At 43.0% G+C, this 19867-nt stretch overlaps 1 protein-coding gene across 3 annotated transcripts in view; it reads right to left on the bottom strand.

Moving 5' to 3' along the window:
* PAN3 (poly(A) specific ribonuclease subunit PAN3) overlaps nt 1–19258 on the bottom strand; it is a 121665-nt gene extending 102407 nt beyond the window's left edge. Inside the window, exons 1-2 of one of the 3 annotated variants that reach the window (XM_084631810.1) lie at nt 15980–19258; nt 1534–1655 (exon numbers count right to left, since the gene is read on the bottom strand). In XM_084631810.1, the coding sequence (XP_084487936.1) occupies nt 1534–1655; nt 15980–16370 (513 nt within the window). In that variant the 5' untranslated portion in view covers nt 16371–19258. The remainder of the gene's footprint in view (nt 1–1533; nt 1656–15979) is intronic. The other 2 variants (XM_084631809.1, XM_084631811.1) reach the window with 2 other exon arrangements.
* Between the last annotated feature and the right edge of the window lie 609 nt (nt 19259–19867).

The following is a 19867-nucleotide window of genomic DNA, read 5'->3' as shown; positions in this document are numbered from 1 at the left end:
TCTTATCATGCACCTGGCTCACCTTAGCAGTTATTGGAGCACTTGATGCTATGGCTTGACAAATTTCTCTCTCGAATCTTGATGGCATGGATGCTAGATTTGTTGTGGCCATATTTATGCGCCACGTTGGAGACCGACATACCATCTCTCAATAAGTCCAACACAGCCAGTTTTTCCTCCAACTTTGGAGCAGATCGCTGTTTCTTCGGCTGAGCACCAGATGAAGTAGTTGGCTTGCGTTTAGGGGCCATGTTGTACGAAAAATACGCATCTTTAAAACACTAGAATCTCACTCAGCGTGGCAAGACGCTCACTTGGATCGGCAGGCAGCGATCGATCCAGCAAGGGTCGATTTATTGCGTCTAGTCTAGACAGGATGCATCAACCCCCGAGCGCTCTCCCGTCGACTCCTGTACAGTACTCCACCGCCGCGAGTTATTGTTATTTTTCTTTTTTTTTTGGCCAAGCACATATAGTTGAATTCACGTAAGTTAAATGCACGTATGATGCGACTCCACTGTAATATAATATTATATATGTTGTGGCAGAGCTCTGATTTTGTCCCCATGGGTCCTGTGCTTCCAGGCAGTTTATGTTAGCCTCAGAGGCTCACTCCACATAGCCCTTCTCTCTCTAGGGCCAGGGTTACAGTCTACTGAGCCCTTTTCCTCATAAGCAAGGAGGTTGGTGAGAACTCCCACAGTCTCTGTTGTCCCTATGGGCTTATTCCAGAACAGTTTAGCCTCCTGTCCTGACAGGGACCTGTCTTCCCCTCCCAGGACGTGTTTCTGTAGTAGTGGGTTGGGGGGAACCTGGGCCCACCCTCTTCTCTGGGTTCCGGCCCAGGGACCCTAATGGGAGCAGCTGTTGGCAGCCAACCTTTCACTGCCAGAGTTGCTACATTTCCCTGGGCCACTTCCGCACAGCTTTCCTGCTTCTCTCTCCTTCACCCTTACCTTAGGGCTCTCTTTCCAGTGGCATGACGATGTCTTCATTACCCAGCCCTTCAGTCGCACTTCCTCTCCTCGGCCTAACCAGAGTGAGCCCTTTTATAGTATCAGAGGGGCCTTAGAGTCAGGTGTTCACATTAGCTTAATGGCCTCACCTGACTCTTTGCAGGTTAATTGGAGTCAGGTGTCCACCCTAGCCTGGAGCAGCCCCTGCTCTGGTCAGTCAGGGAACAGAAAACTGTTTATTCAGTGGCCAGTATATGTGCCTTCTACTACTCTGCTGTACCCAACTGGCCTGGGTCTATCACAATATACAATACTATAAAGTGAAAAACTAAAGGAACATAAGTTAAACAAAACTGCTAATAAAGATAATTACAACACAAAGGAATGAACAAGGTTGTTCTGTTTCCACCCTGTTAGATGAACTGGGAAAGCCAAATGTACTCTAACAGGTAGAAAAACAGTTGTAGAAAGGCAAGTTAGTTTTCTGTTGCTCCTGCCACTTAACTGTTTTCAGTTCTTGGCACAACAATGGCTGTCAGACCTAGTGCAAATTGATACAGTTCACTGCTAATATTACCTGCATCACGGGATATTTTGCTTCAGCAGGACTTCCAAATCCATTAACACCAATGAAGCTGGTACTAAAGTAGGAATCTGTGAGACTAGCATCAGCTAAACCACCGCCATCTATTCCAGGAACTAAAAGAAAAAGGAAAAATGTTTCAGATGATTTTAGTTTAGCAAGTCTACCTGTTTCTTGCCAATGAAATATATGTCTATATTTAGACTTGCATTCCTAGGAGAAGCAACAAAGAAAACATATTGGTACATATAATGAAAGGAGCAGTTAGATTGAGGATGGTAAATAAGGCGTGTGTGCACAATATGAAATTATAGCAGAGAGGTAGGCAGGGCAGAGCTGTGCATAGCCTTGAACGCAGGGAGGAGGAGCGCAAAAAATGTGGAAAGAGGAAGGAACAAGTAATGGTATCAGAATAGGAAGTAATGTGGTTGGAGCATCAGGAAAGGAAGTTTTTTTAAAAAAAGAAAAGAAAGTAATGATCTTGCATACATAGTAAGAAGTTCTCAACGTGTTCAATAATTTATTTCTCAAACTATTTTTTAAACAATGTATTCATTCCTCTTGATGGCAACATTCACAGCAAGTTAACAACTTAAAATGATGTGTGGGGAAGAACTCAAACAACATCTTACAGCATAGACATTCTACATTTCCTTAAACTTTTCATTATCTTGTTTTTCAAAAGTGGTTAGACAATGTTATTCAAAGTTGCCAAAAAGTTCTTCTAGGCTAAGAACAAGCATGAAAGATTTAATTCCCAAGGCATATTTTAAGAAAGTTCAGTGTCTAGAAACAAGGGCTTATAATAAAATACTTCAACTGTACCTATATAAATTTGCCACTACAGTGCAACAAAGATTTTTAAGAATAAAAAAATATAGTAATTTCATGAAGAGCTAAAACACACTAATCAAACATCAAAGAATCAAGATTTTATGGTTCTATGGAAAGTATGTTTCAGTAAAGAAACCCTCCATAAAGCATAAATGTGTGAATATAAGGCACAGATCCAACTCGGAGGAAAGATCTGTACCACAACAGTGCTACTTGAACCTTGGTATCAGCCTCCAGCCAGTTGGTAGCATGCTACCAAGTCGTCTTAGTCACCACTGTCAAACAGAATCAAATGGATCTCTGTACCAAGCTGAAGGATTGCAGTTGCTGGTATTCACACCCACATGTGAATGTAGGGTTTTGAATGCCAAAGCAGGCTGCATGAACTGGTTGGTAACTTCCCTGCTTCCAGACTAGAACAGATAGATAGCAGGAAAACTTTTTCAGAAGAAACAAAGGCAGCATTAGACCAGCAGCAGCACTAACCACATCCAGTTAGCAACTGACAAGTTGCGCTCACTCACACTTCAGCCTATATCCCCATTTGAGCCAGCCAACTTAAGTTATGGCATCACAGCATTTGAATGTCAGGTTGTGTGTGAACAGAGGGAACAAGTTAAGGGGAACAATTGAGCTATCGCAAGATAACTTCGCAGTGAAGACATGCCCTTAATTAAACTAATCCCGACATGACATTAGCATTTAGCCTGCTACTTAAGCGTTTTTCAGGAGAGGTGTATTACAGATGTTAGAGACCCCAACTATATGTGGTCATTAAAAATTACATGAAATTTTCAAGTCAGTTTTGAATCTTAAATTTAAGGACTAAAGGAACAGGGAGGCAGAGCCATATCTGCATCTGCAGCACATTCTAGGTCTTCTTCCACAACTCCAGAAGAACAGCCAAGAGGGAGTTCTTATGAGGCCCCAGAACTACTACTCCTCCATCTGCAGTTTGGCCATGTTCTTACCTCACTCGCCCATAGCTGTTTAGGTGGGAAGTGTGAATTCAGAATACTGGAACAAGACTATTCCATTCTGTGGACCTACTGTAATGAGAACACTGAAAACTGCAGAGCTATCAAATACTGTTGCCACACCTTGTTAGTCAGGATCCAACTAGGACTAGGAAGGGTCAGCTCGAAAGGTGGAGAAATACGCCCCTCTGGCTGACACCTTGAGAGCTAAGGGTTACCAGATTCAGAGAGACACACGGATCATCAGAGCCCTGGGCGCATGGGACCCCAGTAACAAGCAAATGTTGCCGGACTGCAGAATTGGTCAACGCTACGCTTGGCTGATGCAGCAACTCATGGTGTCAGAGACCATCAGATGGTCAAGGGACATCTACACAGAACATATCACCGACATCTGCAATACCAGGAAGGATGAGCTGGAGTGCCGATAAGAAGCACTGTGGGGAAAGTAACTGAAATACTCTCCTCATGGATTGTATTTTCCAAATGGACAACCTACCCTAAATTCTCAATTACTGAGAGACAATCTTCACTTATTGGTATATGTGCTTTCCACAATCAACTCTGTGTAACTTTTCATGAGTGATGTATCTGCATACTTGGTTGCTAATGTCTAAACTGTATTCTTAAAAATTATTCACCTAAATTTGGGTTAGTGCATAATCAGCAATATCTGCATCTTCTGATTTAAAAACAAACTTTGTATTTGTGGATAATCTAAGCACTATACCCAGATGTACAAACATTCACTGGATAGTTTTTTCAAGATGGAAATTTGAGGCTCTGTTTAGTGACAATTAGTTGTTTTCATGTTATTTTTCATTCAGAATTGCTTAGGTTTGCACTGAGGTGTCTGCTGCCCTGGAATCAGGGGTCGTCTCTGCTTGAATTTCAGTCAGTATTGGAAACTGAGGTACTGCTGCAGCTTTATGCTACACTATACAAGTTAAATCCATATCCTTCCTGACTGGTGAAGGCCATTAGCAACTTCCAAAGTTTCAAGAACAGTTGCCATTCCAAGATACACTGTATAAACTCATCAGCTGACTTGGGCTTGCAAGGCTTAGTCTTTTGGGCAGAAAAATCACTGGAGTGATTGGGCTGGAACTGGAACCTGAGTTCTGGGACCCTATGAGGGTGGAGGGTCCCAGAGCTCAGGCTCCAGCCTGAGCCCAAATGTCTACACAGTAATTTTTAGCCCTGCAGCCCAAGCCTGAGTCAGCTGACCTGGGCCAGCTGTGGCCTTGGGCTGCAGGGCTAAAAATTGCATCATGAAAACATTTTGAAGAGCTGTCCACCACAGCATCTCTCAGTGAGAGTCTACCTCAAAATGCCATGTGATTCTGTAGTCTGGGTGATTTCCTAGACCCCTTGGTGTTTCTGGACACTCAAAAGAGCTGTAGCTGCTCCAAAATATTCTCGTTTCTGTACCTAGAAGAACAAGCCTCTTTTGTAGAGTAATGATCTGGCCGACTGTTCATGACTTCATAACTTCCTTGCTAGGTGACTGCACCTGATTGTACTAAAGAAATTACACTGACCTTTAAAAGATCCTAACAGGACCAAAGCACAATAACCCACGTCCCACGCATCACCAGCCACTGAGAGCACACGACTGGGGTGCTCTGCTCACTACATTGGCTCCCCACAAAGAAACATGCTGATTTCAAGGTGGCAGTCCTCATCCATACGCCCTTCCACTGCACTGTACCAAATTAGTTAGTAGAACAACTTAACAGTCATGTTCCACAGGAATGATTCAATGAATAACCTCCAGGGTTAAACTCATTAGAGTAGAGGACAAGAGTTCTCAAGATAATGGCTTGAGGCTATGGAATTATATTCCGGAGGTGAAAAATGAACCCTGGCTTCCCTGCCTTCAGAATAAAACCCGGGATTCATTTCTTTAACATAGCCTTCCCACATCAACAGCAATGACTAAGAAAAGAAAGATAGAAAGGGACAAGATGCAGCTCACATAGACATACAGTAAAAGAAGAGGGAAAAAAGTTTCCAGACACCTTTCTAGAAGCCAAGAGAAACCGAGACCACTTTGTCTGACCATGTCTTCTATAAGATTATTTTTTGGGGAAACAGTTTCTACAGCAATGGGTGCTTGATAATCACCTAAATAGATGAGGCAGTTGCCACTTGGTCTATTATCTGGAAGACCACAAATCTCTGTTAACAGCTTTTTCTCCTCTGACTTTTTTTCTGATAACTAATTATTCAGACAAGCTACAGATTTTTTTCCCCCTCTGAGGAAGGCCACAACTGTTAAAATCACTTTTGTAACTGTGTATCACGGCCAGCCTAAAGAAAGCTCTTGCGCTGGAAGCACCTGGATTTCACCAAGGATAAAGAGTGTTGAGTAATGGGAAAGTAGGTGTCTGAGATGCATGCGTAACAGGCCTAGGACACACCTTTGAACAGATTTTAGAGTTGCCACTTTGAATTTTTATTGACACACATTTATTGAACTACATTAGCTTCTGCATTCAAATTGCCCATCTTGATCTTTTCTGTATAACTAAAATTCATAAGTATACTTTCAAATTCTTCAGCTTTCAGTACCATTAAAATAGCATTTCCAGTACTGTTCTAGTTCCCAAAAGTATACTTTTTAATTAGTTTAGATTAATTGTTTACTGTTTTAGGGTGGTGGGAAAGTTCTGAAATTGGATAAAGTTGTCTTACAGGAGAAATACATCCATTTGTCTTGTGTTAGCACTATTTATGCTTCAGGAAAGTGAGGTTAAACAGTCTCAAGATGATCTTACCCTGAGAGACTAGTGATTTCCCCACAACAGTGAAAGAATTAGCTAGACTAGTTTGAGTAGCAAAGATGGATGTGACAAGTAGGGGAATAGCAGACTGCGTTTCTCTTTCATTCAAAATCAGCAGAAATTGAGAATGATGAGCAAACTAAGATTTTAGCATAAAAAAGGAAGGAAACATTTAATGCAAACAACAGATATAAAAAATAGGGCTCTCAATTAATCGCAGTTAACTCACACAATTAACTCAAAAAAATTAGTTGTGATTAAAAAAATCAATCATGATTAATCAGTTTTAATTGCACTATTAAACAGAATACCAATTAAAATGTATTAAATATTTCTGATGTTTTTCTATATTTTCATATGTACTGTATTGTGTTGTAATTGAAATCAAATATTTGCACTGTAAAAATGATAAAAGAAATCATATTTTTCAATTCACCTCATACAATCTGTAGTACAATCTCTGTCCTGAAAGTGCAACTTACAAATGTAGACTTTTTTAGTTACTTAACTGCACTCAAAAACAAAACAATGTAAAACTTCAGAGCCTACAAGGCCCCTCAGTGCTACTTCTTGTTCAGCCAATCCTTAAGACAAACAAGTTTGTTTACATGTACAGGAGATAATGCTGCCTTCTTGTTATTTACAATGTCACCAGAAAGTGAGAACAGGCATTTGGAAGGCACTTTTGTAGCCAAAATTGCAAGGTGTTTACATGCCAGATATGCAAACATTCGTATGCCCCTTCATGCTTCAGTCACCATTCCAGAGGATATGCTTCCATGATGTTGCTCATTAAAAAAAATGTGTTAATTAAATTTGTGACTGAACTCTCTGGGAAAGAATTGTACGTCCCCTGCTCTGTTTTACCCACATTCCGCCATATATTTCATGTTATAGCAGTCTCGGATGATGACTCGGCACATGTTCATTTTAAGAATACTTTCACTGCAGATTTCACAAAATGGAAAGAAGGTACCAACGTGAGATTTCTAAAGATAGCTACAGCACTCGACCCAAGGTTTAAGAATCTGAAGTGCCTTCCAAAATCTGAGATGGACAAGGTGTGGAGCATGCTTTCAGAAGTCTTAAAAGAGCAACACTCCAATGCGGAAACTACAGAACCCGAACCACCAAAAAAAAAAAAAAAATTCACCTTCTGCTGGTGCCATCTGACTCAGATCATGAAAACGAACATGCGTCAGTCCACACTGCTTTGGACTGTTATCAAGCAGAACCCATCATCAGCATGAAAGCATGTCCCCTGGAATGGTGGCTGAAGCATGAGCGGACGTATGAATCTTTAGCACATCCAGCATGTAAATATCTTGCAAAGCCAGCTACAACAGTGCCATGAGAACACCTGTTCTCACTTTCAGGTGACACTGTACACAAGAAATGGGCAGCATTCTCGCCTGCAAATGTAAACAAACTTGTTTGTCTGAGCAATTGGCGGAACAAAAAGTAGGACTGAGTGGACTCGCAGGCGCTACAATTTTACATTGTTTTATTTTTGAATGCAGTTGTTTTGTACAACTAATTCTACATTTGTAAGTTCAACTTTCATGATAACGGGATTGAACTACAGCAATTGTATTAGGTGAATTGAAAAATACTATTTATTTTGTTTTTTACAGTGCAAATACTTGTAATAAAAATAAATATAAAGTGAGCACTGTACACTTTGTATTCTGTGTTGTAATTGAAATCAATGTACATGTGAAAATGTAGAAAACATCCAAAACCATTTAAATAAATGGTATTCTATTATTGTTTAACAGTGTGATTAACTGAGGTTTTTTTGTTTTTTTTTTTAAATCGCTGGCCAGCCCTAATAAAACAGAACATATTTTTAAGTGGCTTGGAGAATCCAAAACATATTTTTTACTTTTGGTAATGCTGGAAACAAAAGAAGGAAGGCAAGTTTAGAAAGAATCATAGAACACATTTTTCTACTTTTAAAAAGAAAACCATCAAGCAATTTCTTGCTTATGATAGCACAGCAGTTGAGCTTGATAACTGAAATAAAGAATAAAAGTCTCCTCTAGTATACTTCTTCCACTGCCACAGCAGGAAACAGAGACTCTTGACTACATGCACAACAGGAGAACAAAGGACAGTAAAAGCTTTTTTATTTTAAAAAGAGTAATGCCAATATTTTCAGTTACGAAGGATTTAGTCACAACTTAGGTGTTTGGAAATTGGAGTGATGAGCCTTGTATAAATGCCTAGACATACCAAACTTTGAGAAGAGTCAGTGAGTGACTTTCAGCTGGCTAAATCACATGCAATGTTGGAAAATGAAGGGCAAGTCTAATATAAACACTAACAGGCAATATGGTCAAATTTCCCTCTCTCTTACTCCAGGATTACTGAAAGAAGTTAAGAGCAGTTCCAAGTACACCTGCTTAACAGAAAGCTCTGCTTTTCATGAGCTGCATAACTATGAAACAATGCTTAAAATGGGACCTGATAGGTAAGCCTAAAGAGTTGGGTTTGTGCCCTTATTATGCTTCTTTATGTGGTGTAAATGTGGTCTGACACAAATGTTTGGGAGATTTTTCTGCTTGTTTTTTATATCTTAAAAATAACAGAAATGTAAAATTTGGTCTTCCCTGGCTTTGCTCGAGGTCTCATATTTAGAGAGAGAGCTTTCTTACAGATTAATCAAATCAATAAATCATTGATCATTAATCTTTAACTAGGACAACCTTTCTCAAGTGTTTACTACATATCAGCATTAAATAAGAGTTAAACATCTCTGTTATTCAAACATGGAATATTATCTTTGTTCCTAATTTTTTCAGCACAGCATATCACAGACTTCTGAAAAAGTAATACCCAGATTGAACCTTGTATGTTGCCATCACTGCTTAAAATCCTAAATTATAGCTATGTCTGTAATAAAAGGTGTGTTTTTACAATGAGATGGCTATCTAGATTCAAAATCCTGTTGGAGATAAGGAACAGGTAGATTTTAACTTCAATGTAGGCTAGTCAAAATTAACCCTCTTCCCCCACCCTGCCCCAAGGGTTCAAATCTTGCCCATATGCTCAGGGTTTAGCTGATCGCCATATTTGGGGTCGGGAAGGAATTTTCCTCCAGGGCAGATTGGAAGGCCCTGGAGGTTTTTCGCCTTCCTCTGTAGCATGGGGCACGGGTCACTTGCTGGAGGATTCTCTGCTCCTTGAGGTCTTCAAACTACAATTTGAGGACTTCAATAGCACAGATATAGGTGTGAGGTCTTTTTTAGGAGTGGTGGGTGAAATTCTGTGGCCTGCATTGTGCAGGAGGTCAGACTAGATGATCATAATGGTCCCTTCTGACCTAAATATCTATGAATCTATGAACTCAACTAGCTACTGTGAGATAAAAACTACAGTGGCTTGTCTCCTCTTGAATCTTACAGAGATAGCTATTGCAGTGTAAAAAAACCAGATCTATTTTTGCAGCAGACACAAAATCTGTGTGAGAGAGATGTCATTTAAAACTTAGGAAAACTGCTTTTAGCTTCATTAAAATATTATGATATTTGTAGGGCTTACATTTGACCTACTTTATTTTGTAGTGACATTTCTTCTATCTAAAAACAACAATCATAAACCTGAGTTAAAAATCAACATTTGTGCACTATTTAATGGATCTCAAAGTACAAGTTATGTGCTTTATATTATGTAGCAAGTGATTCTATGTATTGTCACTACCACTGTTTTAAGCTTTTAACTCTGATACCCCTTCTATGCCTGTTTTTAATATAGCATTTCTCAAGTCAAGACTAAAACTAATTGCCTTTATTACAAACACTCCAACTTAGTGATCAGGAATTTATTTACAAACAAAAAGGGAAAAAACAGAAACACATAAAATAAGCAAACTATACCCTACCACTACTACTAATAGGAGAGCTAATCTTCCTGTTCAATATTGCAAAATGTGCATACCATAGATATGTCTAATCTAGACTGCAAACTCCTTGGAGCACATGTAATTTCTTCCTTTTTATTTTTACAAAACCAGCAACACCTCAACACTAAAATGGTGATAACACTCACTCCACAGCAATTACTTTCAATCCTCAGACCTTCAAAATATGTTCTCTCCAAGTGCTTTCCAAACACTGTCTCTTCATGATATTCTGCATCAAAATTCTGATGAAAAGAAAGTAACAGAGGACTATTAAGAATATACAAAATTCTTAAGTGAGAGTATCTAAAGGCTAATATTTTTTTTTCTTTTCGGAGGGAAGACAGTAAAAATGTTCTGCTACTTAAGATTACTATTGGTATTTTCCTGTCCTTATGGTGAGGAGGGACACCCATTAACCATACAGAGTTGGTTCATATTTATGATATGTAAGCACTCAAAACATCCAACCAGACTGTAGTTTGTACAATCTATGACCAGGGCCTGATTCTTGTAAGTTTGTATTTCATTTCCAACACTGAATTCTCAGTGAAGAATGCTGAGGAACAGATTGCTTTAACTAGGTGACTAAAAAGATTTACTCTTCTGAAATCAGTGAAAGTACAAAGCAGAAATATGACTCAGAAATTCAGCCACACAACACAAAGGCAATGCAATTAGTCCTCCTTTAACTCCTTACAGATTGTACTAAAATACACACAGCCTAGCCTATCTTAGCAGCAGCGTACGATGGTTTTCGACTAGACTTTTCTAAGGTATGTCTATACTGCACGCTAAGCCCATGTCTGTGGGACCCAGGCTTGGTAACATGCTGTTTCCAAGCCCTCAGTTGAGTGTCCACACAGCACTGTAAACCTTAGCCTACAATTGCTGGATCTGGGTCTCACATCCCTGCTAACAGGTCTATACAAGGTCCTTCTGACCTCAGGTCTGCAGCTTGAACTGCATCCAGACTGCAAAATGACAAGGTTTGAACCTGAGTCACAGTGGGATTTGGGCTCTGATGCACCCCTCCCCCCCACACCAAGGGTCCTAAGACTGGATCCTGCGTGCTTGTTGACCTGAGTCAGACTGATGTGTGTACACTGAAGAGAGGTTTGGGCTCAAAACTGAGTAGAGTCCAGGCTAAGAATGCAGTCTAGATGTACACCTAGCATCATGATCTACTTTTGTATCTTGAAGGAAATGGAGCTTCCACCACTTCCCTTGGAAGCCAGATCATCTCACTGCCCAGATGTTTCTCCTGATCATCCTAAATTTTTCCCTCTTAATTTTAATCCCATTACACCAAGTTATAGTGCCATACATTACTACAGAACTGGCCCCCATCTTTGGTCTTCTCTTTCTTTCATTCCATTTTTTCCTTTGCACAATGTCATACACTCACAGTTTTTAAAGCTACCATTCTCTAAACTGATGTTTCGCAAGTCTACCACTGCACTCCTTAGTAGTCTCTATCCAATCCTGCATTTCTACCCATCTCTCTGACATCTCATCCTGGATCTCTCACCACTGGCATCCACTAATATGGCAAAATCTTAACTCATTATTCCTCTTCCCCCATCCCAGAATTTCTCCACTAAAAACTATGTTTACTGCAAATTAGACACAATATGCAGAATGTGTTGGGTAAAATGAAATCTTAACTTTAATATGGTGCACTGCAATATAATGGCAGGTAAGATGCAATATAAAAATAGTTTCAAAGGTAAAAATTACATATTTAAAATAATGCTCCATTCTGTTACAATACATTAGAATAGTGGGTTTTCAACCTTTTTTAATTTGCTGACCCCTACATTTCAAATAGAGTCCTTTGGAAACCTTAGACATAGTCTGCAGATGCCCAGGGCCCACAGACCACAGTCTGAAAACCACTGCATTAGAATATTATACTCCAAGTTTTGTTTTTGGGGGGTTTTTTTTGTTTGTTTTTTAAAGAGCTAGCTTTCTGGTCAGTTTGTCTTTCTGAGTCTCTTAACTACTGTATGTTGTTTCAAAACAATGGTGATGCTTAAGTCTTCAATACCTTTTTTAAAAAACAGATATTATGAACAAATTTCTCTAACCAATATTACAAAACCTAAATTGTAGGTCTCACCTAAGAGAGCAGAATTTCTTGAACTGGCTTAGTTTGTTCGAAGTGACTGTATGCATGGTCCCTACAGTGTTGTTGTAGTGTTGCGTCTACTGTGGCAGCAGCTGCTTACTACTATCATCACAGTAAGCTTGAAAACGTGTAGTTTGCTGACTGTAAGAGCAGCAGCATTATGACTATCAGGCCAACCTGTTGTGATCCCGGTCTCCATGCCCCTTCCCACCTTCAGATCATAGACAGTCTGAATTATCAACCAGTGCTGCAATGGAGGGACCTAGAGCAGCACTACTATCTCAAGTGTTGTGGGCAAGTTAAATTTTGTTCTACTTCTATTTTTTAACCGGAAGTGTCCTACAGAGAATTCAAGGAAGGATTTTCTTGATAAAGAATAAAGACAAGGAAAAAGGAGTATTGAGAGGACAAGACCAGAATAGGGTTAAGAAGGAAAAGGACACCTAGGCCTGGTCTACACTACACAGTTAGGTTGATATAAAACAGCTTACATCGACCTAAATATGTCAGTGTACACACCACAGCCTTGCCCCACCAAAGTAAATGCCCTACTACACCGACATAATAACGCCACTTCCACAAGAGGTATAGGGCTTATGATGGTGTAGTTAGGATGACGCAGTGTCTGTGTAGATGCTGGGTTACTTACATTGGCTCTTTGCTGTCTTCTCAATTTCAGGGCTCCATGAAGCCTTGAAACCAACAAGAAAGCCGGGCAGCTAGACCCCAGCTGCCCCTAGCTCCCTGCTCCCGTAGGGGAATGGGGAGGTGAGAAGCCCGGGAGGCAGCTGGGTTCCCTGCGGGGAGCTGTGTGGGGCTGAGAGCCCGAGCTTTCAGCCCCCCAACACTGCTCCTCTTCAGTCAGTGGAGGTGCTCCTGGTGAGGCAGCACACCACTGACAGAAGGAGGGTAGTGTGGACCTAACAGATGCAGTTAAAATCAGTGGGAACTGTATTTTGAACAAATAAAGCACTTAAGAAGTTTCCACCTGAAAAATCAGATCCTAGGTTTCTCAAATTAGGCACCCAAAATTAGTGGATGCTTGTGACCTTGATCTCTCTACACCTCAGCTCCCCATCTGTGAAATGGGGATATACTCCCTCACCTCACAGGGGTGTTGCGAAAAGAAACAAACATTGGTTATGATTTCAGATACTATACGGATGAGCGAGGCAGAAATGCCCATTAGCAAATTAATAATTCTGTATTCAGAGGAGAGTTTTAGTGTGTGTAGTAAATAAGCTACTGAATAGCAGATCATTCAATTAGCACTGCCCATTCTGTGCTCCTGCATTTGAACCAGGTGGCTTCCTTCTCCACATTGCCTGGGACTCAGCAGGAGAAGCAATGAGGGCATAGAAACAAGTCTGCCAGCTCTCAGTTCCTGTGTCTGGGGCCACAGGAGCAGGGAGTTGCAACTACCAGGAAAGTCCTATTCAGTCCCCGTGCCCTGAGCTAGAGCATGCTCAGTACAGACAAAATCTTCAGAGAATTTAGCTGGTAAATTCTCAAGTCCATACTGAACATATGCACAGCGAAATTTTTAAAGGCTTATAACTTGGCGTTTCTTCCCCCTCACAGGAACAGCAAAAAAGAGACATCTCTCGGACGTAAAGGAAACCCTCCTGCCAAATTTCAACTCCGGCTCCAAGCCTGGCCGCACAAGTGCTTCTTAGCAAAAGGACGTAAGAATTTTCTGAACATTGGAAAAACAGTGTATTTTTCCCCCAACTTTGTTCTGACAAATGGCTGAACCATTTTTGCTGAAAAACTTTCCAAAAAAAATTCAAACTAAGTTAACAACTGGCTTCAAAAATTTCAGTTCCACCAGTTCAAGTTTGGCAAAATTATAAGAAATTGAAACAGGGTCTTATACGGGAAAATGTTGGGCAATCTTAACCATAGATGGTGCTACCCTCTCCTCCTGTAAAAGTACACATGACAGTGTTACATTCCTATGTTTGTCAATCTCACATTAACTACCTAGATATACTGCTCAAAGGAACAGGCTCACCATAGTAATAATTTATTGTTATAATTGTTGTAATTTACCGTTAGAGATACAAAAGCAACAAAGTTCATTAGTAGAGAGGTCTAATACCATGAACAAACTTGCCATCTGTCAGCTATATCTATACCGTCCATCGCTATCTGAATTTCAGAAAAGTACCATGAAAAAACATTAGATAGTTAGAAGTTACTTCATGCAAACAAACATTAAGCTTATGCCACAAACCCATAATGCAACCAAATGTAGTGTACTAATTTAAAAGGGCATGACAACCTTTTTTAAAAAGCCTCCACAGCTAAGAAGATTTTGCTATGCTGAGTGCTGCTGCAACTACAGACCAAGTCATTTACAAAGCTAGTTTTCTGCAAGTCGCAAGCACACAGCTAATAAAGCTCAAGTATAGCAAATGCATCACTGACAGTAACTCAGCTTAATATGGAACCCAGACACTTGCAATTCTCACTTGTTTGAGGAGAAGGAGGAAGAGGAGTGAGAAAGGGGACTTAATCTGAAATACTTTAAAAAAAAAAAAAAAAAGTAATGCCATCTGAGGATGAAGGGCTATACTATGAGTGTATCAGTTGAGAAATTTAAGATTCCCATCAAAATAATCTCATTTAAAAATTGTCCCATCTTGACTACCCTACAAAGCTACTAGTCAAATAGCTTCTTCATGCTAATCTCTCTTCCAGCAGAACCTTTAGCAGAAAGTTTTGAATATCCTGTTTTGACTCTGATACAAAAACACTTTACCTGCTGGTGTACTCAGGCTCCCTGTTTTGCCTACACACTTTTGGATCTCCCTGATGTCAGCCAGAAAGTAATTGAGTAAGCTTCTGTTAATTAGTAAAAAAAAAAAAAAAAAAAAAACACACCACACAATTTAACAGATTCCAGATACACCTCTACCCCAATATAACGCTGTCCTAGGGAGCCAAAAAAACTTACCGCGTTATAGGTGAAACCGCGTTATATTGAACTTGCTTTGATCCACCGGAGCACGCAGCCCCGCCTCCCCCCGAGCACTGCTTTACTGCGTTATATACGAATTCGTATTATATCGTGTCACTTTATATCGAGGTAGAGGTGTATGAAAAACTGGGAATTGAGGCACCATCAAAAGAGATTAGAAGTTTTGTGCACCTACACATGGACCAGCAAATTGGTGGTTTTGGGGGGATAGTGTAGAGAGGAAAAAGGTATGAAAAGCAGCAGGTCACTTCAAAGCAGCAGGTCATTTCAAAGTATCTCTGAACAAATTAAACCAGTTTCCTTTTACACAGTGCCGAGCTACTTGCACTGAATCTCCCCAACCACCAGCCTCAGCCATCGCCGTTACAGTTTAGTATTTGCTTCTGGTATTACTCACAGCATGCTAGGTGCTTTCCCAAAGGGCATTCACGCATCTCTGCCACCCACCAAACGCACTGCATACCTAACCAGCATCCACGGAGGAGACCCTTCCTGGTAACCCCCATCACCCCCCTGCTTCCCTAACCAACATCCACAGGGGATACCATCCCTGAGATCTCCATCTCCTCCCTGCAGCTCTACCCAGCGTGGAGGTGGGCACCCTCCCTGGTATCCCCATCTCCTGCCTCTCTAACCAGCACCCTATCCTCCTTCTCTCCCTGTATCCGCGGTGGGGGAAGCAGGGCACCTTTCCCAGCATCCCCAGCCCCCTCCGCCGCCCGGGGGCAGGACGGGCTGCCCGGCCCTGTCCCTGCCAGTTCCCACCAGCCGGGACTCGGCCCTGTTGCCGGGGCTGGGCCGTCGTCTCCTTCCCTCGCCCGCACTCACTCGCCAGCCGCGGTCCATCCAGCCCCCCGCCGCCGCCGCCTCCTCCTCCGCCGGCGCCGTGGCTGCCCCCCAGCTCAGCCTTCTTAGGCCCCGCCGCCGCCGCCGCTCCGGGGGCTGCCCCGTGCGGGTAGCCGGGCCCGGCGGCGGGGGCGCTGGGGCCGGGCAGGCCTAGCGGGAGCCCCCCGAGGGCGGGCGGGGGCCCGGGGCAGGCGGGGGCGGCGCCGGGCTCCTCGTGCAGGAACTGGCACTCCTCCCCGTAGAAGCAGGTCTTGTCCTTGGCGTAGTAGCGGCAGAACTTCAGCTTCAGCCCCGCGCCGGGGGCCGGGCCCGGGACCCCCGCCGCCCCGACCCCCGCCACCGGGGCCGGGCAGGGGAGGCCGCCGCTGTTCATGGCAACGCCGCCAGCCTCAGCACCATGGGGAGGGGCCGCGGGAGCCGCCGCCGCCGTCACCCGGGGCTCCGACTCCAGAAGGGGGGAGCCGGGGGCGCGATTGTGCTTCTCTTAAAGGGGCCGCGCGGCTCAGCCCGCCGGAGGGGAGACGCGGAGGCGGCTCGTCAATGGGCCCGGCCCGGGGCTTGTTTATTCCATTTTCCTCTTCCTGAGCGGACGCCCCGCCACGCATGCGCGGGAGAAGGGCGTTCTGGGTAATCCGGGACCAGCGAGGGGCTGGGGGACCCGGGCAGAGGGTCCCGCGCGCGCAGGGCGTGGGGAAGGGGCCCGCGCCGCTCGCCGGGCCCATCTCCCCCCGTGTGGCAGCCGCAGCCCCGGGACACGGGCCCTCCCCCGGGCACCCCCGGCCGTCTCGTGGCTGCTGGAAACACCGCCCAAGAGGCCGCAGCCCGAGCTGCGAGGGGAACCATGTGAAAGCCTCCAAGGCCCTCGCAAGCGAGGAGCTGCGCCTGGCTTGGCTCAGAGGCTGGCGGTTGTGCAGGGCTGTGTTCACGCCTCCTCCATGGGGGCTGCAAAGCCCCCCGTCCCCCCCCCCGCGCAGGAGAGAAGGACTAGCCATTGATCAGCCCCAGGGTGCTCGTCCTATTGGGAATCCAGGACGTGGGCGGGCAGAGCTCGTCCACTACAAAAGGATCCCCCCACAGCCTAAGGGGGAGATCCACAGGGCCTGGAGAACCAACTAATTACGGGGGACAACTAATGAAAAAAACAGGGACGGGAGTGCGGTCAAAGGGTCAAACGAAGGGAACCGGACGGGGACACCGAGCAGAGAACCCCGGACAGCGCCCACCGCTCCGCAAAGGCGTCAAGGGAGTCGGTGGACGCCGCCCAGAGGAACTCCGCTCGGAGGCGTGAACGGACAGAGGAGCGGAAATAGGCCCCGCAGTCGCAGGAGACTCCATCGGCCGACCTCCTCACCCTGGTTTTATAGATGGCCCCAGGGTGCTCGTCCTATTGGGAATCCAGGACGTGGGCGGGCAGAGCTCGTCCACTACAAAAGGATCCCCCCACAGCCTAAGGGGGAGATCCACAGGGCCTGGAGAACCAACTAATTACGGGGGACAACTAATGGAAAAAAACAGGGACGGGAGTGCGGTCAAAGGGTCAAACGAAGGGAACCGGACGGGGACACCGAGCAGAGAACCCCGGACAGCGCCCACCGCTCCGCAAAGGCGTCAAGGGAGTCGGTGGATGCCGCCCAGAGGAACTCCGCTCGGAGGCGTGAACGGACAGAGGAGCGGAAATAGGCCCCGCAGTCGCAGGAGACTCCATCGGCCAACCTCCTCACCCTGGTTTTATAGATGGCCCCAGGGTGCTCGTGCAGGGCAAACAAACAAACCAGGGGGGCGCTTGCCGTGTCAGGGAGGGGTGCCGCAGCCATCACGCCTGTGGGTGAGTCTCTGGCCTGTGCTGATATCTGGGAGGTCAGACTAGATTCTCATGCTCCACCACCTTTCCGCAAAGGCTTACTAGTAGCTAGCTAAGTAATGGTTTAAGACACAGCTTCGGTCTGATGGTTTGTTGACATAACATGTGAAATTGTTGAAGTAAATGGGAAATACCCGGCTGACGCCACTGGAATTTTACAATTTACTTCAATGGGGCCAGGATTTCACCCATCACCGTCAAACATGGCACTGATTCAAAATGCATTTAGGGGGAAAAACTCTCTGTGATATCTCTACTGTGTTCTGTAACTAAACCCTCTTTTAAACTATGCAGACTCAAAGAAAGTGTACCATGTTACCAATTTTCTTCGCTTGTATTCCACCAGACAAGACAGGAGAGAGGCTGACTTGGCCACACTTCCGGCTTTAAAATTATGAATTTGTGAGTACTCCCATTGACCTCAAATGAGGCGGGTGAGGTGAGGGGTGTAGGATTGGACCCCTCAAATGGCACAGATGGTAAAAGCATTAAATTTAGAATTATTACCAAGTGACAGAAAATGAGGCATAGTATGATGATAGCAGAGTAATTCAACAAGAAAATCCAGGGTTTTCAATTTTCCATGATACGCAGGTATGGCTAAATATTTGGTATTTTTATACAGTATATGGTGTGAAGAAAAATATATCCTGATGATAACTTTAAATGTATATGTAAATTACATTATTTGTGTGCAGTGTAGCCATGTTGGTCCCAGGATATTAGACCAGGAGGGTGAAGTAATATCTTTTATTGGACCAACTTCTGTTGATGAGAGAGAAGCTTTTGAGCCACACATAGCTCTGCATCTTGCCTCTCTCACCAACACGTTGGTCCAATAAAAGATACTACCTCACCCACTTTGTCTTTCATTGTTATTTATATCCATCTTGTACTATTGTCTGTTCTAACTCAGTAGGCTACCACATATTGCGTCATGATATCAGTTTTTAATCAGAACTCCCCATTTTAACCAGCGGCCCTTTGTTAGTCTTGTAGATACTGTCCTCAAATTCTAATATATTATTTTTAAAGGAACTAATACAATATGTATATAACAATGAGAATATCTCATGTTCTTTCACTGATGATGTAACCCCCCTCCCATTCTTCCCCATTTCCTTACAGCCAACCCTTGCTGTGTTTTCTCTATTTAAATTAAAATCTTCTGCCAGGGACCTGTCATTTCTTAATTGCCTGAAAACACCATGTACAACTATGACATTGTGTAAATACTAAATAATATTGTGAGGCAGTTTCTGCAATGTGTGTTCTCCTTTGTAGACGAAAGGTGGGGGTTTGGACACACCCTCATTTTGAGTTTTATGACAGGATTCAGAAAAGATTTCCAAAAGCATAACCGTAAATTCCCTGCTGAAAAACAAGCAAATTCCTTCTTCACAGATGTTTGAAAACTGACTTAAAATTAATGCAAAATAAGGGATTCTCCCTTTGGATGAGTGAGACTCGGCAAACCTGCCATTTTAAAGGTGTGTTTAAAGATTCTAGGGATGGAGAATTTTGTTATGTGGGTTTTCAATGAGTCATTTGCAATCTCAAGATTTTTTTAAAATCTTCCTCATTCAGACTGTCTCCACCGTTTGTGACACAATCCTTGCAATTATATATATATATATATATATATATATATATATATATATATATATATATATAGCAGAAGAATCCCCATATTTTTAAGCGCCATGAGTATTATTTTGGTAAGAAAAACATTTACTATGGAATTAAGATTCCTTTTTGTCTTGCTTAGACTCATTATTATAAAAAATAGAAAATCAGGGGCTGCCATCAAGATGCTTTGACAGTTCGTATGAAAAGAGAATTTCAAAAATGAGTGGGATTTTAAATGTCACATTGAAACAAATCAAAATACTCCCTCATCATATAAAGACTTCAAAAACTTTTTTAAAAGCTGTTTTAAAATGAAACCTCAGACCACAGTTCTAGCAATTAGCATTATTGATATGACTTCTTCAGGTGGTTGCAAACCA

The sequence above is a fragment of the Lepidochelys olivacea genome (genome assembly GCF_965140295.1).
Source record: "Lepidochelys olivacea isolate rLepOli2 genome assembly, chromosome: 1".
Lineage (NCBI taxonomy): Eukaryota > Metazoa > Chordata > Testudines > Cheloniidae > Lepidochelys > Lepidochelys olivacea.
This window is presented reverse-complemented; position numbering and strand designations above follow the sequence as displayed.